The sequence below is a fragment of the Phyllobates terribilis genome, unplaced genomic scaffold (assembly GCF_046119375.1).
Source record: "Phyllobates terribilis strain yellow unplaced genomic scaffold, ASM4611937v1 Scaffold_1__5_contigs__length_1240528914, whole genome shotgun sequence".
NCBI classification, from domain to species: Eukaryota; Metazoa; Chordata; class Amphibia; order Anura; family Dendrobatidae; genus Phyllobates; species Phyllobates terribilis.
Window position 1 is genome coordinate 312,745,032 of NW_027362761.1, and position 23,065 is coordinate 312,768,096.

A 23,065-nucleotide genomic window follows, 5' to 3' on the forward strand; every position below is an offset into this window, starting at 1 on the left:
CACTAATCGTCATATCATTATTTTTTTTAACTTCTAAGCACAGCCCTAACCTCAACCTCAAACCTTAGCCAAACCCTAAGCCCAACCCTAACCTCCACCCTAAACTCAACCCAAACAAACACCAACCCTAACCGCAAAAAATGAAAGAAATAAAAATTATGAAATGAAAAAAAAATTAATATGACTAAGGGGGTGACATAGGGAGGGTGACATACTAATTATTGGCTTTTGATCACTGTGATAGGGCCTATCACAGTGATAAAAATGAACCAATAGGAAAAATACCTCTACTGTCGCCAAGTACCTGCCATTTTTTTTCGGGAAGATGACGCAGAGGGTTGGGGGACAGATCAGGAGGTCTGGGGGATGGAGGAGGGGACATCATTCCTCTCTCCTCTTACATATATATCATGCCAGAAGAGAGAGAAATGATTTTAACAGCAGGAACAGGTTATTTTTTTGTTATCGCTGTTATTCACTGAAAAACGGCGATCATTTAATCGGGGATCGGGAAATCTGGCCCTGATCATGTTCTCCCCAGAGATTTTCAGGGAGTGCTATACCCTTATTCCCTATCGCCGTTTTAAAACGGCAATGAGGGAATAAGGCCCTTTAGCAGCTGCCTTTTGAATGCGAATCGGCGCTCATTAAGGAGTAAACATACTTTATATCATACTCCCACATGTTCTAGAATCTGTATCAGTTCCATAAGAGTTCTCATTACAAGTCTACCAAAACCTAATTTAAGCTTGATGAATATTATTGGGGAGGAGTTATTCTTCTCCATCGTTTGCAGCATCCTATCAGGTCTTATCACATTTACGTTTAGTTCCTGTTATTCTTTTGTGTCTTTATATATAAATTATATTCAGGACCAGAAAACTAAGAAGAGATTTCTGGCTGAGATCACAAGCAACATGTCCTGGGCTGCCGTATTCATCACTCTTCTCTATATCAGCACATGTAAGATGGGGTCATATAAAGAGCCTTTCATTTATAATTAATCTCACTTTATTCGGTGTTTTCTAATATTTCTTCCTGTATTTCAGATTGTGCTGCTCAGATCACAGTGACACAGTCGCCCTCTGAATCCGTGTCCCCGGGGAGTACAGTGAAAATCTCCTGTACAGCTAGTGGAGTCACCACAAGTGATCGAAGTGTTCTCTGGTATCAGCAGAAGGAAGGGAATAGACCTCGGTATCTTCTGAGGTATTATAGTGACAGCAGCAAACACCAAGGAGAAGGAGTCCCTGATCGGTTTTCTGGGTCCAAAGACAACTCAAAAAACACTGGTTATTTAACCATTAAGGAGATTATTGCTGAGGATGAGGCAGATTATTACTGTGCTGTGTGGAGCTCTAACAAGCACAGTGATACATGTCTATAGGGAAGTGAGACATTATCATCATCAAATGTGTCATTTCCACATAAAAAGTTTCCTCCTTTCAGCCTGTATGTGAACACTTAATAGATGTCATGTATCTCAAAAGGAAACACTGAAACATCCCAAGCACACGTATGACGTGACCGGTAATGCAGGGATCAATAGAACAGGAGATGATGAAGAATAGTCTGTTCTGTGGTATAAGAGATGAAAACACAAACATACTGAAGTGTCTTGTCTTAATGGCGTTGTCCGATCTTCTGCTAAAAGTCTGCAGTCACTCTATATGACTGCAGTTTTCTTAACCAATACAAGTGTATTTAGAGAGGACAAACATGTCTACTTGGCACGTGACCGCATGTATGCAAATCCCACACTTGTGGTCACATAATCAAAAATACTGGTTAATCATAGCAGCATGAGCACTGTACACTGTTAGGATTCAGAAGCCTGCAGTCACATAGTGTGGTTTGTAAAATGTATTTGTCCTTGAATGGCAGTAATAATTGGTGACTGTATTACAGACTTCACAGCACTGATTTTCAAGGCAGAGATCAGAAGAATAGGAAATGAAAAATAGTCTGTTCTCTAATATAACAGATGAGAACACAAACAAACTGATTTGTCTTAAAGGTTCCAGACTGCACAGCACTGATTGTCATAGTAAAGTAATATCTACAAAAACTTGTATCAGGTTTTACTATAGTGAATTTGCCTCAGCTACACATCACATTTAGTATTAGAACTATGTAATATGCATTTTAAACACTGATTTCACTTGGCTTAAAAAGGAGCTTGGTTTTATGGGGAAAGATTTAGCTAAAAATTTTGGCCAAAATATTGGTGTAAAGGTAAGACAAGCAACAGGTGGTGTAGTTACATAAAAGTGTCTAAAGATGCATCATTTGGGCTGGGATCAATTTGCAGCCACACATCATATGATCACGTTCAGCTCATTTTATTGCTTTGTCCAGCAGCTAAACCTTCAGCGTGCTGTCTCAACTTGTAGTTCCACCTCACAGACAGATTCAATGTCAGCCCGATCTCTGGGAAGTGCAGATATTCTTTATTGAAAGTTCAGATGTGTTGGAATATGTTTAGTGCAACAACTCCATTCCTGTGTATGTAAATGTTCTATTGCTAGGTTTGTGTATTGTCTATAAAGTAAAAAAAAAACTCCCAGAGGCTCACACACAGAAAAGACCATGTGACTGTGTTCAGTTTCCTGTGTCTGTGCATGAGAGGAGAAGCAGCCTGCTGATGCTGCACAGAGACACTTGAGATATGTATATTCCTGATTCCACAAAGCCTGTCATATCTGTACCTGTTTATAGCTAATTAAAGCTTTGTCCTGTTGTCAACACTCTTTGAGAGTATCCTGAATGATCTGCTGCCAACAAGATGCAATGGAATAAATGAGCCATATGCTAGAACCTGTAGCGTAGCTACAGGGGAAGAGCAGAGGTGGCCGGCCCCCTTAGCACTGTCACAAGAATCGGCCAACCAAGAGGCAGAAGGTGGCAATCTGAGGTGTCAGAGAGAGGGTGGCAAAATTCTGCTTCCCTGTCTGATTGAGACTCTGCATACTAGCTAGCTCAGTGGCCAATCGCAGGGTCTCACTCAGTGTAATGTACTGTGTAGGCTGGAGCAAGCCTGAGAAGCTTCTTACAGGCTGGGTTGGCATCACTGCACTTTGCTCCACCTCATGCACTCTCTGATTGGTTCATACATGCTGGACTTCCTCCAGGTTTTAGGCTGGGGAGAAAATGTAAATTGCTACAACCCAACCTGTTAAGGGGATAGTTGCAGACAACTTTATTATAATGGAACGCAACCGAACTCGGGGTCCGCGATACAGCCTGGTGGACTGCTGCCGAACTCCTTCTGGGTGTGAAGGAAAAAACTAACAGAATATCAATCCCCTCCGTGTTACAGCACGGGTATAGGAATTCGCACTATCTCCGTTAGCAGCACGAGAGATATGCGGTAAAAAACTATCTGTAGTCCTGTTACAGCACAGGGACTACACTGGCAGCGCTAGGATGCGTGTGTGACTACGCCGACGGGTACACGTACCTCCAGCCGGCGTGCTACCGGACTGAAGGGTACTACTCCACGTAGCTGACAGGCAATAACCGTGGATAGGATGTCTGCAGGCTGCTCGGGGTGTTAGGCGATCCCCTTGGCAGAGCCAGACTGGTAGACGAAGCTACCTGCCTATTTCAACTACACCTGCCTATGGAAACTACACGTGGAACACAGTCATCCACACAACAGCATACTGCTCAATGATCAGAGCACGCCGCCATGTTTGTGGGCGGGCCTTTTAAAGACTAAGCCCTGCCCACCGTCACGCCATTGGTGACGCCACCCGTGGACCAATCAGGTGGTGACAGGTCACCGGGTCAGGTGGTTGCCAAACCACCAATCACGGTCCGCCAGGTCACGGGCATGCTCAGTACCGAGAATCCTGGACTTAGACTCCAACAGCCCTGTCTCCCTCCACAACCTATGCTTAACATTGCTAGGCACAAATACCCAAGAGACAATCTGTACATCTCGTGAACCAGCTAGGCGTTGGGGCTGACGACGATGCTGAGCAGCATCAGCCCCAACTGAACCAGAATGGGAGACCACAGAAGGTTCTGGACCCATTTCAAATCCAGCAACAGCCCGACGCCTAACATTATTCCCCCTTCCAACATCCCCCTCCACTTGATGCTCTTTTTCCTCAACGAGCAGGGGAGCATGAATGTGGTCCACCGGTTCACAGGGAAGATCCTCAGATCCGTGACCCCTCCGGTGTACAGGGTACCCTTTTTTCCCACGAACCATCTTAGACCCCATAATACCCTGCAGCTCTAGACTATCACCCCTGGTGTCTGTAGCAGGTTGGGGTTCAGCGAGTTTTGACAGGTGAACGGGTCTAAGGAGCGACACATGGAAAGTGTCATGACTCCTCAGGTGTCGTGGTAACTGTAACCGGTACATTACAGAGTTTACCTGGGCCAAAATTTTGAATGGACCAATAAAGCGAGGAGCAAACTTAGCAGCTCGCCCGGATAGAATACGGGGGCAGGACGACGAGAAGTGTCAACCGACTCTCTATCTGTGGAGTCCGCCACGGGTAACGGGTGGAGAAGACCAGCTGGATCTTGACGGGATGGTTTATCTCTCGCACAGAAGGCACACGCAAGAACAAATTCCTTGACGTCCTGGCGCCACCAGGACCACCAATAGGACCGTTGAAGGGACTTAATGGTACGTTTGACCCCCAGATGAGCTCCGATCTTAGGGGCATGAGCCCAGGAGAGCACCACATTTTGTAGATTAGGGGGAACAAACGTCCTCCCCGACGGAACCTGGTTATAGGACACTGCAGCCACCCTCTCTACCTGAGAGTTCTTTTTGACATAGCCTGACAAGACCCGGGTCCTGGGGACAGACAAAGAATCTGTACCGGAAGCCACAACGGTAGAGGAATCAGAGACCACCCTCCGGGTGACTGTGACCATACACTGGGACACACAATTCTCACTCCAGGAAGAAATTCTCCCCGTATTCCAGTCAATGTGTGGAGTATGACAACGTAGCCAGGGGAGACCCAATAACACCTCGTCTAATCCACCAGGGATAATAAGAAAGAAGATAACCTCCCGGTGACCCTGAGGAAATGACATGGTGAGGGGAATCGACTGGTGGGTAGTGTTGAGCCACCCCCGTAGTGTTCGGGTTCGGTTCGTCGAACACCGGGATGTTCGAGGAACTGTTCGTCGAACTGTTCGTCGAACACCTTAGAACACCGTCGAACACCGTTAAAACCAATGGCAGGCAAACAAAAACACATAGAAACACATAGAAAACACCTTCAAAGGTGTCCAAAAGCTGACAAACTGCTCAGAAGACGCTTTCTTTAAAAAAGCCGGCCGGCAATTCAGCAGCGGCATACACAGGTACCCGACAATTTAGACAAGAAGGAATAGAGCCTCACACATAGATTAGATAGATAGAAACATGTCAGTCACATATATATGAAGTACAGTGACAGTGTTGCTTACTGTACTTGTCATTTAGTGTAAAGGATTTATTAAAAAATATAATAGTGTTTTCATGCACTGTCTCTTTAAAAAAGCCGGCCGGCAATTCAGCATCTGTACCCGACAATTTATAACAGACAGAATAGAGCTTCACACATAGATTAGATAGATAGAAACATGTCAGTCACATATATATGAAGTACAGTGACAGTGTTGCTTACTGTACTTGTCATTTAGTGTAAAGGATTTATTAAAAAAAATAATAGTGTTTTCATGCACCGTCTCTTTAAAAAAGCCGGCCGGCAATTCAGCAGCGGTACCCGACAATTTATAACAGAAAGAATAGAGCTTCACACATAGATTAGATAGATAGAAACATGTCAGTCACATATATATGAAGTACAGTGATAGTGTTGGTTACTGTACTTGTCATTTAGTATTAAAATAAAGGATTTATTATTAAAAAAAATTGGCGTGGGGTTCCCCTTAATTTTAGTCTCTAGCGGAGGTTAAGCAGACAGCTGAGGCAGATGTTTGAAGCCTGGGAAGGGGGTAATACCCATGGAGCTTCCCAGGCTACTAATATCAGCCCCCAGCTGAATACATAGCCTTTACTAGCTATTAAAATGGGGGACCCCCCCAAAAAAATGACGTGGGGTCCCCCCTAATTTAATAGCTAGCAAAGGCTAGGCAGACAGCTGGGGGCTGATATTAATAGCCCAGGAAGGGAGCCATGAATATTGGCCCCCTCCCAGGCTAGAAACACCAGCCGTCAGCCGCCCCAGAAATGGCGCATTCATAGGATGCGCCAATTCTGGCACTTAGCCTCGCTCTTCCACGCTGCCCTGGTGCGGTGGCAGTGGGGTAATAGGGCTGGGGTTGATGTCAGCTTATAATGCCAGCTGACATCAAGCCCAGGTTAGTAATGGAGAGGCGTCTATAAGACACCCCCATTACTAACCCCATAGTCAAAGTTAAAAGAAAACACAAACACCCAGAATAAAGTCCTTTAATTGAAATAAAGACACAATCCTTCTGGATGCCGTCACAGCCAGACACTGCAGAGCGCAAGCATGCCTGCGCTTCTCAGTGTCTGCGGGATGACAGGCTGGATGGCAGCGTTCTGCTGCGGTCCAGCCTGTCATCTCGATGTAGCAGAGCTGAAGCTGTCGTGGGAACCATGGAAAGGTAAGGATGAGGTTGCTTTATTATTTTTCTTTTATTGCAGGAGATCGTTGGCTTCAGCTGGAATGGGCGTGACGGTAAGTATGGTTTAATTTAGAACAATAAAGGATTGTGTCTTTATTTCAATTAAAGGACTTTATTCTGGGTGTTTGTGTTTTTTTTAACTTTGACTATGGGGTTAGTAATGGGGGTGTCTTATAGACACCTCTCCATTACTAACCTGGGCTTGATGTCAGCTGGCATTATAAGCTGACATCAACCCCAACCCTATTACCCCCTGCCACCGCACCAGGGCAGCGTGGAAGAGCGAGGCTAAGTGCCAGAATTGGCGAATCCTATGAATGCGCCATTTCTGGGACGGCTGACGGCTGGTGTTTCTAGCCTGGGAGGGGGCCAATATTCATGGCTCCCTTCCTGGGCTATTAATATCAGCCCCCAGCTGTCTGCCTAGCCTTTGCTAGCTATTAAATTAGGGGGGACCCCACGTCATCTTTTTGGGGGGGTCCCCCATTTTAATAGCTAGTAAAGGCTATGTATTCAGCTGGGGGCTGATATTAGTAGCCTGGGAAGCTCCGTGGGTATTACCCCCTTCCCAGGCTTCAAACATCTGCCCCAGCCGTCTGCTTAACCTCCGCTAGAGCCTAAAATTAAGGGGAACCCCACGCCAATTTTTTTAATAATAAATCCTTTATTTTAATACTAAATGACAAGTACAGTAACCAACACTATCACTGTACTTCATATATATGTGACTGACATGTTTCTATCTATCTAATCTATGTGTGAAGCTCTATTCTGTCTGTTATAAATTGTCGGGTACAGATGCTGAATTGCCGGCCGGCTTTCTTAAAGAGACGGTGCATGAAAACACTATTATTTTTTTTAATAAATCCTTTACACTAAATGACAAGTACAGTAAGCAACACTGTCACTGTACTTCATATATATGTGACTGACATGTTTCTATCTATCTAATCTATGTGTGATTCTCTATTCCTTCTATTTTAAATTGTTGGGTACAGATGCTGAATTGCCAGCCGGCTTTTTTAAAGAGACGGTGCATGAAAACACTATTATTTTTTTTAATAAATCCTTTACACTAAATGACAAGTACAGTAATCAACACTGTCACTGTACTTCATATATATGTGACTGACATGTTTCTATCTATCTAATCTATGTGTGAAGCTCTATTCTGTCTGTTATAAATTGTCGGGTACCCTGCTGAATTGCCGGTCGGCTTTTTTAAAGAGACAGTGCATGAAAACACTATTATTTTTTTTGATAAATCCTTTACGCTAAATAACAAGTACAGTAAGCAGCACTTTCACTGTACTTCGTATATATGTGGCTGACATGTTTATATCTATCTAATCTATGTGTGAAGCTCTATTCTTTCGGTTCTAAATTGTCGGGTACCGGTGTATGCCGCTGCTGAATTGCCGGCTTTTCATGTTTCACTGTTGGCACTGTTCCCATCGATTTGGGCAATCACTGTAATGCCACAACCACCATGGCTGTGGCATTACAGTGAGTGGCAGACAATCCCTGCATGATTGGTGCTCTAAATAGCGCCAGACATGCAGGACACGCTTTTGGTGCACGAACAGTTATCGAACATAACCTCGAACAGTCGAATTTTTTGCAAATCGTTCGGGTTCGTCGAACAACTCGAACACCGCCCAAAACAGCTCGAATTTGAGATTGGCGAACAGTTCTAGTCGAACACCGCTCATCTCTACTGGTGGGTGATTTGCGTGTCCAGGAGTGAACCGTTGACTACCCTAATGTTCATTGGTCTTGGCAGTAACTCTATAGGGATGGCATGCCTCTGGGCAAACGTAGATGACAAAAAATTGCCATCAGCACCAGAGTCCACCCACGCCTTGGCAGTAACTGCAGATGTACCAAAGGACAATGTCACCTTATATAATAATTTGGAGGAAGAAGCCCCAGGATCTAACACACCTCCTCCAACGGTGGTAAGACCTACTCGTTCTCCCGACTGCTTAGAACCCTTATTTACAGGGTACTCCAAGAGATGTGCAGGTCGGGAACGAGAGGGACTAGACTCAGTCCAGGATATATCCATAGCCTCAGGCTCCGGGTCGGGAGTCGCGGGTTTGGAAACGGGTCTAGAGAAGGACGGTGCCAACCGACACTGGGGTCTGGGAACCTCCAACTCTAATTTGTGTTCTGCATGACGCAAATCTATTCGGTTAGCAAGAGAGATTAACTCCTCCAGGGAGGTTGGAATCTCTCTGGTAGATAGAGCATTTTTAATATGCCCAGCCAGACCCTTCCAGAACACAGGGATAAGCGACCGCTCAGACCAATCCAGTTCAGCCGCTAGGGTTTTAAACTGGATGGCATAGTGGCTGGCGGTGGCCGAACCCTGGATCAACGCAAGAAGCTTAAGAGCCGTATCATGCATGACCTGAGGACCTAGGAATATACTTTTTAGGGTCTTAAGAAAAAGACCCGCATTTGCTACAACCGGATCATTCCGCTCCCATAAAGGAGTAGCCCACTCCAGAGCCCTGTGGGAGAGTAATGAGATGACAAAACCCACTTTGGCTCTTTCAGAGGGGAACCGTGCCTCCATCATCTCCAATTGAATGGAGCATAAATTAATAAAACCCCTGCAGGATTTACTGTCTCCAGAAATTTTTTCCGGGAGAGCAAAACGGGGTAATGGGGCAGTTGCAGCTGTCGCAGCATTCACCGCAGCCGGTTTAACCAGATTAGCTGCTTGAGAAGCCGCCTGGGTAGCTACTGCAGTGATATGAGCTACCAGGTCAGCTTGTTCCAGAGTCCTAAGTCTGGTCTCAAGCTGCTGGATATAGCGCTGCAGTTGCTGGTTGTCAGCCATGTTCGGCAAGACCCTGGCGCTCTGATACTGTTAAGGGGACAGTTGCAGACAACTTTATTATAATGGAACGCAACCAAACCCGGGGTCCACGATGCAGCCTGGTGGACTGCTGCCAAACTCCTTCTGGGTGTGAAGGAAAAAACTAACAGAATATCAATCCCCTCCGTGTTACAGCACACTGGAACGGGTATAGGAATTCGCACTATCTCCGTTAGCCGCACGAGAGATATGGGGTAAAAAACTATCTGTAGTCCTGTTACAGCACAGGGACTACACTGGCGGCGCTAGGATGCGTGTGTGACTACGCCGACGGGTACACGTGCCTCCAGCCGGCGTGCTACCGGACTGAAGGGTACTACTCCACGTGGCTGACTGGCGATAACCGTGGAAGGACGTCTGCAGGCTGCTCGGGGTGTTAGGCGATCCCCTTGGCAGAGCCAGACTGGTAGACGAAGCTACCTGCCTATTTCCACTAGCCTGCCTATTTCAACTACACCTGCCTATGGAAACTACACGTGGAACACAGTCGTCCACACAACAGCATACTGCTCAATGATCTGAGCGTGCCGCCATGTTTGTGGGCGGGCCTTTTAAAGACTAAGCCCTGCCCACCGTCGCGCCATTGGTGACGCCACTCGTGGACCAATCAGGCGGTGCCAGGTCACCGGGTCAGGTGGTTGCCAAACTACCAATCACGGTCCGCCAGGTCACTCCAACAGCACAGTCTCCCTCCGCAACCTATGCTTAACATTGCTAGGCACAAATACCTAAGAGACAATCTGTACATCTTGTGGACCAGCTAGGCTTTGGGGCTGATGACAATCCTGAGCAGCATCAGCCCCAGCTGGACCAGAATGGGAGACCACAGAAGGTTCTGGACCGATTTCAAATCCAGCAACAGCCCAACACCTAACACAACCCAACCTATACAATATGTATGTAACAATGAGCCAAGCTAAAGGACAATGTCTTTGATGGACAGTCATTCTTCTGTGGTAATGGCCCATAGTAAATTTCCCTCTGATCTTGTCTTCTCAGAAGCATCAGTATCACAATAAGGAGCAATCAAGAGGCCACCAAAGCGTAATACCAGCTGCCGTCCTGGCATTTCCAAACTGTCAGGTCAAGAGACTAAGAATGGATTCTGGGTGCTTGCCAGAGTTTACCTTGATCATACATATCCCTATAGATGCTCTTAAGTAGAGATGAGCGTTGTTCTACTCGAACTGTTCGCCAATCTCAAATTCGAGCTGTTTTGGGCGGTGTTCGAGCCGTTCGGCGAACACGAACGATTTGAGAAAAATTCGGCTGTTCGATAACTGTTCGTGCACCAAAATCATAACTGGATTTTTTCTCAGTAATGATGAAAATTAATGTTAATACGCAGTTTGAGTGTACAGCGGGGTGGGGGGAGGGGCAGGGGATGGATCTCTGCAGGAATAATGAAGATCTCCATTTTTTTTTCTCTTTCCCGCATTTACAGTGGGGAGGTGCAATCTGTCAGCCTATCAGCAGCGCACACACGGAGCGAAGTGCTTTTTTTCACACAAGCAAGGGCATGTGTCATTGGCAGTGTATGTCACATGTCCTTGCCCTATAAGACCAAGCCATTTTCCCCGTCGCCACCATTTTCTCACTGCTGCAGCTGCGTGTTAGACGGCACCGCTGTTGCTGTGTGCGCTATACCTTGTTAATTTCAAGCCAATTTTCGCACAAATCTACAGATAGCTTGGGAGTAGAGAATAGTTGTGATTGCAGTCCTTTTAAGGACTAGGTTACAGCATTTCCTACGACTTTTATCAGGCAGGTCTGTGCTCTTAAATAGATAGATTGTGGGAGTAAAGACTAATTGTAATTGCAGTCCTTTTCAGGACTAGGTTACATCAGTTCCTATCAGTTTTTGCCAGGCAGGTCTGTGCCAGTGCTGTGCAAGTTTTTTTCACAGCATTTGGCTGAATCTAGCAAAGCTAATCCTTTTTGGCCTATTGCAGAGTGTGTTAGTCAGTGGAGTAGCCTATCTGTGTTGCAAGATATACCACCTGTGTATAGAATAGCAATTTTTTTACTGCACCTAGTGAAGTAAAATCTTTTGGGCATAGCATCATTCTATTAGTCCATCTATACTGACCTCCATCAGGTTGCAAATTGAATATAATTTTTTTCTGCATCTAGCTCTGAAAAAATATTTGGACTTCTAGCAGTGTGTGGGACTTGTTCTATTAATCCATCTATACAGACCTCCATCAGGTTGCAAACTGAATATAATTTTTTTCTGCATCTACCTCTGAAAAAATATTGGGCTTCTAGCTGTGTGTGGGACTTGTTCTATTAATCCATCTATACAGACCTCCATCAGGTTGCAAACTGAATATAATTTTTTTCTGCATCTACCTCTGAAAAAATATTTGGGCTTCTAGCTGTGTGTGGGACTTGTTCTATTAGTCCATCTATACTGACCTCCATCAGGTTGCAAACTGAAAATAATTTTTTGTCTGCATCTAGCTCTGAAAAAATATTTGGCCTTCTAGCAGTGTGTGGGACTTTCTCTATTAGTCCATCTATACTGACCTCCATCAGGTTGCAAATTAAAAATATTTTTTATCTGCATCTACCTCTGAAAAAATATTGGGCTTCTAGCTGTGTGTGGGACTTGTTCTATTAATCCATCTATACAGACCTCCATCAGGATGCAAACTGAATATAATTTTTTTCTGCATCTACCTCTGAAAAAATATTTGGGCTTCTAGCTGTGTGTGGGACTTGTTCTATTAGTCCATCTATACTGACCTCCATCAGGTTGCAAACTGAAAATAATTTTTTGTTTGCATCTAGCTCTGAAAAAATATTTGGCCTTCTAGCAGTGTGTGGGGCTTTCTCTATTAGTCCATCTATACTGACCTCCATCAGGTTGCAAATTAAAAATAATTTTTATCTGCATCTACCTCTGAAAAAATATTTGGGCTTCTAGCTGTGTGTGGGACTTGTTCTATTAGTCCATCTATACTTACCTCCATCAGGTTGCAAACTGAATATAATTTTTTTCTGCATCTAGCTCTGAAAAAATATTTGGCCTTCTAGCAGTGTGTGGGACTTTCTCTATTAGTCCATCTATACTGACCTCCATCAGGTTGCAAATTAAAAATAATTTTTATCTGCATCCAGCTCTGAAAAAATATTTGGCCTTCTAGCAGTGTGTGGGACTTTCTCTATTAGTCCATCTATACTGACCTCCATCAGGTTGCAAATTAAAAATAATTTTTATCTGCATCCAGCTCTGAAAAAATATTTGGCCTTCTAGCAGTGTGTGGGACTTTCTCTATTAGTCCATCTATACTGACCTCCATCAGGTTGCAAATTAAAAATAATTTTTTGTCTGCATCTAGCTCTGAAAAAATATTTGGCCTTCTAGCAGTGTGTGGGACTTTCTCTATTAGTCCATCTATACTGACCTCCATCAGGTTGCAAACTGAATATATTTTTTTTCTGCATCTACCTCTGAAAAAATATTGGGCTTCTAGCTGTGTGTGGGACTTGTTCTATTAATCCATCTATACAGACCTCCATCAGGTTGCAAACTGAATATAATTTTTTTCTGCATCTACCTCTGAAAAAATATTTGGGCTTCTAGCTGTGTGTGGGACTTGTTCTATTAGTCCATCTATACTGACCTCCATCAGTTTGCAAACTGAAAATAATTTTTTGTCTGCATCTAGCTCTGAAAAAATATTTGGCCTTCTAGCAGTGTGTGGGACTTTCTCTATTAGTCCATCTATACTGACCTCCATCAGGTTGCAAATTAAAAATAATTTTTATCTGCATCCAGCTCTGAAAAAATATTTGGCCTTCTAGCAGTGTGTGGGACTTTCTCTATTAGTCCATCTATACTGACCTCCATCAGGTTGCAAATTAAAAATAATTTTTATCTGCATCCAGCTCTGAAAAAATATTTGGCCTTCTAGCAGTGTGTGGGACTTTCTCTATTAGTCCATCTATACTGACCTCCATCAGGTTGCAAATTAAAAATAATTTTTATCTGCATCCAGCTCTGAAAAAATATTTGGCCTTCTAGCAGTGTGTGGGACTTTCTCTATTAGTCCATCTATACTGACCTCCATCAGGTTGCAAATTAAAAATAATTTTTTGTCTGCATCTACCTCTGAAAAAATATTTGGCCTTCTAGCAGTGTGTGGAACTTTCTCTATTAGTCCATCTATACTGACCTACATCAGGTTGCAAACTGAATATATTTTTTTTCTGCATCTACCTCTGAAAAAATATTTGGGCTTCTAGCTGTGTGTGGGACTTTCTCTATTAGTCCATCTATACTGACCTCCATCAGGTTGCAAATTGAATATAATTTTTTTCTGCATCTAACCCAGCCAATAGTTTTGGCCTAATACCACAATTTGGCCACTCAGCTCTGCTCGGTTCCCATCCATTGTTTTTTTGTGCAAACAACTCCAGAGTTGTGAATTAGTTAACCACCAAAATGAGTGGAAAAAGGCCTGCTGCTGGTGGAAAGGGGAATAGGCGTGTTGGGAAGGGGAAAAAAGGTTGTGTCCGTGGGGTAGGTGTTAAAGCAACAGTAACATCTGCAAAAGAAAGACCATCTTCCAGCCAAACTAAAATGTCTACTTCTTTTAGCGGACAATGTGATAAGATCCCTTTCTTACCGCCACGCCAATCGCTACAAATTCCAGATGAGGCACAAAAACAGCAGGTGCTTCAACGGATATCAAGTGCTCCTTTAAGTGGGCTCTCCTCCACATCAACTTCAACATCACAAATACTCCAGTCTTCAAAGGTGTCACCCCAATCGCACTTGCTTCCTCACAGCTCCCAAATCTCCAGCTGCCCATCTGAGTATGAGGTAGAACAGATGGTTGAGTCTGCAGAGCGGTTTACTCATACTATAGCCTGGGAATCAGAGGTCGACTCCAGCGCTTCTGTGAATCCAGACGAGGAAATGATCTGCACTGATGCCCAGAATCTTTATGAATCGGATCCAGGACCAGACGCAGAAGGTTCTGACCATAATGTAGACCCTCATTCCCAAACTGTAACTCCTGTTGGTGGAGACAATGAGGAAGACGATGATGAGACTCAAATACCTGATTGGAGCGACAACTTTAGTTTTTTGTCAGGGCAGGAACAGGTTGGCTCTGAGGACGACGGGTGTGATAACGCACAGGGTGATGATGATGAGGTTGGAGATCCCACTTACTGTCAACCCACAGTCAGCCAAGAGATGAGGTCAGCAGAGGAGGTGGAGGAAGATGCTAGTGACGACGAGGTCAGGTTGCGCCTTCCTGGACAGAGACGTAGTACTGGAAGCACGTCAACAACTGCATCCTCAAACACAACTCTGCCTCTCACCACAAGTCGTGGTGGCTCTTCAGGTCGCATGGGTGCTAAGCCTTGCATAGCCTGGGCATTTTTTCAGATCGATAAAGATGACCCAACTCGTGTTATCTGTAACATTTGTCAGCAAAAGCTAAGTAGAGGCCAAAAAATACATAGTTTGAGTACTTCATGCATGAACCGGCACATGGACATGAAGCATAAGTTGCAGTGGGAAGCTCAGTGTGCTACAATGCGGCCTAGCCGGCCGGGCCAACCACCGTCTGCCATATCTTGTGCATCCGCGGCCTCTTCATCCTGTGTGACTGAGGGGACAGCAGTCACACCTGTTTTGGGGCGCAGACCTGCCACCTCTTTACCCGCAACAGCCAGCAGGTCATCATTTTCTTTGGAGGTGGTAACACCAGCTGGTGTTGAGCGCTGTCCGACATCGATAGCACCACCTTTGGATCAAGGCAACCTAACATGTCCGCCTGCATCTTCCTCACAGACCGGCAGTTTGCCCGGGACACCCTTATCAACCCCGTCTAAGCACAATAGCCAGCCCTCGGTCCCTCAGATGTGGACAAGTAAAAGACCATTTCCTCCTAGCCATGAGAAAGCTAAGAGGTTGAATTTCACCATCTGCAAGCTCTTGGCTACAGAAATGCTGCCTTATGTCCATCGCAGTGCCCCAGTACCAGATGCCCAGTCGGCACTACTTCTCAAAGAAAGGTGTGCCTGCGCTCCACCAGCATGTCGCACACAACATCACCGCTTCTTTGAGAAACTCTGTGTGTGACAGGGTGCATTTCACCACAGACACTTGGACGAGTAGGCATGGACAGGGGCGTTACATGTCGCTGACTGGGCACTGGGTAACTATGGTGACAGCAGGACAAGGGGCTGCTGTCCAAGTCTTGCCGTCCCCACGAGTTGTGCGTCAATCCTCTTTATGTCAAAGTTCCTCCACTGCTTCTGCCTCCTCAACCTCCTATCGGTCTTCCACCTGCACCCAAAGCCTGTCTGGTCATGCCACAAGCTTTCTAACTGCGCAGAAGGGATCCTGCACACCTCCTTACTATGCTGGCAGTAGGGCTCAACGTCATCAGGCGGTTTTTACTTTGAAATGTCTGGGAAATGTGAGTCACACAGCTGAGAAGTTGTGGTCAGCTCTGGAGAACCAATTTCATGAATGGTTGTCTCCACTGGACCTGAAACCAGGGAAGGCCGTGTGCGACAATGCTGCAAACCTGGGTGCGGCCCTTAGCCGGGGCAATGTCACACATGTGCCTTGTATGGCTCACGTGTTGAACCTGGTTGTCCAGCAATTTTTAGCCCACTATCCCGGACTAGATGGCCTTCTGCAGAGGGCACGGTCGCTGTGTGCTCACTTCCGCCGTTCGCATCCCGCAGCTCAGCGACTTACATCTCTACAGAAGTCGTTGGGCCTGCCACTTCACCGGCTAAAATGCGATGTGCCTACCCGGTGGAATTCAACTCTGCACATGTTGCAGCGACTGTGGCAGCACGGACAAGCCCTGGTGCAATACGTTCTGACGTATAGCCTGGGCCAACGAGATCCGGAGGTGGGGCAAATCACGCTGGAGGAGTGGTCTCAGATCAGGGACCTATGCACCCTTCTGCACAGTTTTGAAATGGCAACGAAGATGTTTAGTGCTGACGATGCCATTATCAGCATGACTATTCCGGTGATTTACATGCTGGAGCACATGGTAAACAGAATTCGGAGTCAGGTGGTGGCACAAGAGGAGGTGGAGGAAGTAGAGGAGAAGGAGTTGTATGCGGAAGGGCTAACATCTGCAAGGTCCAGACGGTCGGCAGCACCAAGGCGGCAGGCATGTGAGGGTGGGGGAGATGGTTTTAAAAGGGCGCATGGTAGCAGCCAAACTAGTGAGGAAGGTGCAGGAGCCCAGGAAGAAGTGGAGGACGAACTGATGGAAGACTCATCAGATGAGGGAGACCTTGATCACATTTCTGTTGTGCGAGGTTGGGGGGAGAGGACAGAGGAAGGAAGCATGATTGTTACCTCGCCACCAACACAACAGGGACTTGGTGCTCCTGGATGCGCAACACACATGAGTGCCTTCTTGCTGCACTACCTGCAACATGACCCTCGAATTGGGAGAATTAGAAATAATCCTGACTACTGGGTTGCCACACTGTTAGATCCCCGGTACAAAAGTAAATTTGCAGAAATTATTCCTGCCATAGAAAGGGATGCACGCATGCAGGAGTATCAGCAGAGACTGTTGCAGAATCTTACATGTGCTTTTCCACAAAACACCAGTGATGCACGTAGTGAATCTCACAGTTCCAACTTGCCAACCGTGGGACCGTCAAGTGTTCAGCACTCAAACCGTAACAGAACCACAGTATCTGCTGGTAACATCAATTTTGCGGAATCATTTCACCACTTTTTTAGCCCATCCTTTGCAAGGCCACAGGAGACAAGAAGTCTGACACATAGTCAACGCCTAGAGACGATGGTACAGGAGTATCTCCAAGTAAACATTGAAGCCATGACTGTGTCACTGGACCCTTGCTCTTTTTGGGCTTCCAATCTGGATAAATGGCCGGAGCTAGCCACTTGCGCCTTGGAGATCTTGTCATGCCCCGCAGCCAGCGTTCTGTCTGAACGTGTGTTGAGCGCTGCTGGTGGTGTGCTGACAGATAAGCGCACGCGGCTCTCCACTGATAATGTAGACAGACTCACGTTCATAAAGATGAACAAATCATGGATCCGAAACGACTTTTCTACCCCTGTGTCATCCTGGGGAGAGTAAAAGCTTGATGATTGGTTAAAATCACCCTACCAACCGTTTTAAGCTTTCAAATTACTAATCATGTTTATCTGTATCTTGACTGGAAAATAATTTGGGTTTTGTAGCAGTGTGCAGCACTGATCCTATTAGCCCATCTATACTAAGCTCCACCAGATTTAAAGTTAATAATAATTTTTAGCTGCATCTAGCCCGGAAAATAATTTTGGGGCTCCGAGATGCGCAAGACACATAAGTGCCTTCTTGCTGCACTACCTGCAACATGACCCTCATATTGTCAGATTTCGAAGTAATCATGACTACTGGGTTGCCACACTCTTAGATCCCCCAAACTTTTCGATCAACCTTTTCATTTTAATAAAGACCAAAAAAAATGGTCATTTTTGAAATTATAAGCATTAGCAGGTTATTAGAAACTGAAATCAAACAGTTTTCAACTCAAAACTTTATTCTAGGTGATGTTACATTTTCACATAGGACCCCTTGTTCGAAAGGAGCTTCTGAACTCTCTCGTCCATTGAATTTGTCAGGTTTTGGATGGTTTCTGCTTCAATTGTTTTGCATGAGGACAGAATACCCTCCCAGAGCTGTTGCTTAGATGTGAACTGCCTCCCGCCATCATAGACACTCCTTTTGATGATGCTCCAGAGGTTCTGAATGGGGTAGAGGTCAGGGGAGCATGGGGGTCACACCATAAGTTTGTCCCCTTTTATGCCCATATCAGCCAGAGATGCAGATGTTTTATGTGCAGCATGAGATGGTGCATTATCATGCAAAAAAATGATCTTGCTGTGAAATACATGGTTCTTCTTCTTGAACCATGGCAGGAAGTGCTGTTTGAGAAAATCCACATACATTATGGAGTTCATCTTTAGCGCCTTCAGGGATCCTAAAGGGGCCGACAATCTCTCTCCCCATGATTCCAGCCCAAAACATTACTCCACCTCCTCCTTGTTGGCGCTGTAGCCGTGTTTGCGTGGGGTGTCCATCAACCAGCCATCCTCCACTCCATCCATCTGGACCATCGAGCGCTGCACGGCACTCATCCGTGAACAAAACAGTTTTGAAATCAGTCTTCATGTAATGTTTGGCCCACTGGAGCCGTTTCTGCTTGTGTGAAGTGGATAGAGGAGGTCGACAGGATGGCATATGCACAGCTGCAAACCTCTGAAGGACCCTGCATCTTGTTGTTCGGGGGACGTTGGAGGCACCAGCAGCTTCAAAAACTTGTCTGCTGCTATGACAAGGCTTTTTTGCCGCTGCTCTTTTAACCTGACGTAATTGCCTGTAGGAAAGAGTCCTCAATTTGCCCTTATTAGCACGCACACGTGTGTACTGTGAATCAGCTACATACTTCTTGATTGCCAAGACACTTCATCCTGATCATCGCACAATGTTGATTGTAGTCATGCCTTGACCTAAACACTCCACAATTTGTTGCTTCTCAGCAGCCGACACATCCTTTTTCTTTCCCATTTTGGCAGAAAATGTAGGCTGCTTAATAATGTGAGACAGCCGTCTTAAGTAGTCTTGCCTTTCATTGGACACACCTGCCAAACTAATTAGCACAGGTGTCTGCAATTGCTTACAGTGATATAAAGAGCCCTGACACACATCACCATCAATGAGTTTAACTGACAAACAAACAAATTCTTCCCTTATCACTCCTAAACACTTTTTGCATAATAATTTGGAACACAGTGTACATGTGCTTTTCCACAAAACACCAGTGGTTCACGTAGTGAATCTTACAGTTCTAACTTGCCAACCGTGGTCTGTATGGAGTTGTTTAATAAAGGGCCCAAAATTAAGATAACATAGATGGGAGAGGTCTCTATGAATAGGAATTCCTAAGTATTTGATACCCTGTGAGGGCCAGGCAAAGGGAAAGTTGGACTGGATGGAATCCTATATGGATTTGGGGAGGGAGACATCGAGGGCCTCAGACTTCGCTGCATTGATTTTAAAATTTGACCATGTAACAAAGTGATCTATTTCAGCCATAACAGCATGGATGGATATATGTGATTGAGTGATATATACTAGTACATCATCAGCAAATAGAGAGCACTTGTACTCGGTGCCTCCCACCTCAATCCACCTAATATTGGGGTTATGGCGAATTGATGAGAGCAGGTGCTCCGTCACTAGGATGTATAAGAGAGGGGACAGAGGACATCCCTGCCTTGTCCCATTGATGATTGTGAAAGGTGATGAAAATGTTCTGATGCACCCCCTGGGCCTTGGGACACCCGGAGCCGGACCCTTTTTGGTGGATGCTGGTGGTTGTAGTCTTCGTGGCGGCGACCCGGTTCCGTGGCTCAGGGTGGTCAAACCAGTGGCGGAACTATTTATGTGGTTTTGATGTTTAAATGTCCGACTACGCCACCCGTGGATTGCGGTCAGAGTGAACCGCCGCTGCAGGGCAGACCGCTGAGGCTGGTGTTGTGGGTGCAGCAGAGCGTAGCATAACTCCCCACGGGAGGAGTATAGCCTCAGGGCAGTGTATGCGGAGGATGGGGGTGATGGTGCAGGGCAGCAGCAGTAACGACACGGAGTCAGTGATGCAGTCCAGGGCCTTTACTCACAGTTCTTATTATCCAGACCACGTCTGCAGGTAACGGCTGCCCACGTCGTACTGTGCTCACCAGGTGAGGGGCTCAGACAACTCCCAGATAACTTTGGAGCGCTTCACAGGACCCCCTTTGTGTGTCCTTTGTCTGGCCTTTCTTACCAACCCTTCTGTCCGGCTGCCTCGGGCCTCCTCTTGGTAAACTTGGCGCCAGTTTCCCTGACCCTATGTGCTGCCCTCCTAGCGGGTGTAGCGAGGGGCTGCGCCACATAAAATGTCACAGCCTCCGGTTTCTAGCTGAGGGTCGTTTCCTGCCTCCACTAGTTTCGGGGACCGGTCTCCCCCTTTGGCCTGACCCCTCCATGCAGGTGGATTCGGGCGTGCGGTGGCGACTCGCCCGTCCGCACCCCTGGGATCCCTTCGTTCCTCGTTCCTGGAGCCTTCTCCGCTCCTCTTCCTTCCTTCTCCCTCTTCCAGGCCTGGGCCTCTGTTACTAGGCCCGCCTCCGGAGCAGAGCTCATGCAGAGCCCCTGCTCCCTGCCACTTCTGCTCAGACTTCTCTGCACTGAACTAAGATGGTGCCCACCTTTTATACTCCCTTCTCAATGCACCCAGGAACTGCTTCCTCCCTGCTCCTGCACTACAGGGTTGCCCTTCCTCAGTGTTCCCTCCCCCCACTCCAGCCAGGGACAGGGACTGTCGTGCCCATCTCAGGGGCATATTTGTCGCCCTGCCCCACGGCAATGTGGTGTAATGCATGCAGGTGTCGGGTCCTGATCCACACTCCATCCTTACCTGAGAGTGAGATATCACACCTCTGGGTGAGGTGCAATACCTCTGTAGCAACCGAGCCCTCAGGGTGCTACAGTTCCATTTATCTTCAGCCTAGGTGACGTATTGCGATACAGGGCCGTGATTTTGGCTATAAAAGGGTCCCCTAGACCCCTACCCCAAGCTTTTTAAGAGAATCATATATGGCGTGCCAGGAGACTCTATGGAATGCTTTCTCAGCATCCAACGAGAGTATCTAATTACAAATTTTTAACTGCATCTAGCCCAGGAAATACTTTGTGCCTAGTAGCAGTGTCTGCTAGTCAGCGGATTATCCCGGCTGTTAAGCAAGCTACACCACCTGTAGTTTGTACACTTAATTTTTTCAAAGGAAATGCTTCAGGACCACGGGATACTCAGTGAAGAGCATCAGGAGGCACCCCAAGGCATAGGGGCTGGGACTGGCAGTAGGATGCCTTGCGGTGGACAGCCGAGCTCGATCCTTATAAAAGCTTTTTAACTGCAGCAGCTTTAGTGGACGCTACTGGAGCTGGAATTACGCGGCTGCTGGCATGAGACTTGCCCTCCAATAGATCCTTGTAAATGGATTTAAAGTGTATTCATTCAAATTAGAGAGACAATTTAAATTAAAAAGCTTAGAGCTGCCTCCACCACAGGGGGGCTCGCTCGACCCACCAGCGGACAGGCACCAGTATTGGGAGAGGGGGGCTGGCCGTCAGGGTTCACCGCGGCTCTGGCACAAACCCGGCGACACGGAGGTGGCACGGGCAGGAGCGGACTGAACGTGTCGGCTTCTCACTTTTTGGATTTTAGAAGGGCATGACATGCCTATATCTGTGTCTCCCCCTCCTTTTACTCCTCCACCTCTTTTCTTTTCTCATGACTATATGTACTTGTCACTTTTCCATGTGTTAGTTGTGTCTTCTGAGCAGTTTGTCAGCTTTTGGACACCTTTGAAGGTGTTTTCTATGTGTTTCTATGTGTTTTTGTTTGCCTGCCATTGGTTTTAACGGTGTTTGAAGGTGTTCGACGAACAGTTCGACGAACAGTTCGGCGAACACACGGGTGTTCGACGAACCGAACCGAACTCGAACACTACGGGGGTGGCTCAACACTACTCTTAAGCACACTCTTACATTTTTTTTTTTTTTTGGGGGGGGGGAAAGGGCAGGGAAGATTAACAATGTGAAAGGAATATGTTCCATTTATTATCTCCAGAAGGTATTAAAGGGGGTGGTTTAAAACTAACATTAATTTAATACTAAATGTTTATATTTTGTGGAGGTTCTACTCACTCAGGTGCGTCGGGAGGAAAACAGCAGGCATGTTCCTTTAAATGTCCATGTGAGTTTATTACGTCATAAACCCGGCAAAAGCAAACGGAAAACAAACAGGCTATGGTTCAGGCGAAAAAAAAGTAAATAGTCCTTAAGGCAAAGTCTCTGGTTAGCCAGTCCTGTGGGCACACAGGATAGGTAGCATGCAGTCCACTAGCTCAGTCGGGAGACTACAACACACAGGAGGCCTTCTCCCTCCAAACACACAGACCATGTGCCAAACAATGGCCTCCTTATAGCTTAACCACGCCCAGAGGTGAGGTATGTGGGTAGCAAGACCCGCCCATCTCCCAAACTACCCGTGACCCGGTCCCAGGTGCACCAAACAGTCCTCTTAGTGCTTATGTGCACTAGAGCAACAAGGACAGACATCTCTGTGATACATACTTCCCATCAACTATGCGTCCGTTAGCCACCTTACACTTTTTATTGTAATAATCAAATTATTTTTCTAATATATTTTAATTAAAAAGTCCCTATCGTTCCCTCTCTTCTCCGTCTCATGGCTGATTTTTTTTTTACCTAATTCCAGTTTGATGATATTTTGTTTGAAAACCCCCAATATAAGGGCTCTTTCACATGTCTGTGTTTTGAGTACGTGTGGTGTCCGTTTCCACGCGTACTGGAGACACTGACACATGTAGACCCATTCAAATTCAAATGTCTGTGCACATTTTTACCCGCAGCACGGGCCACAAAACGTTCCGCACATGTGCACACTGATGACACACGAATGTCATGT

General features: G+C 46.1%; 1 gene segment (V, D, J or C); it reads left to right on the top strand.

The window, feature by feature from the left end:
• The first annotated feature begins 833 nt into the window (after positions 1 to 833).
• The window catches only part of LOC141259189 (immunoglobulin lambda variable 5-37-like), a 444,830-nt gene continuing 422,598 nt past the window's right edge, over positions 834 to 23,065 (top strand). Inside the window, 2 exon segments of the V gene segment in view lie at positions 834 to 963; positions 1,050 to 1,364. Coding sequence covers positions 918 to 963; positions 1,050 to 1,364 — 361 coding nt within the window.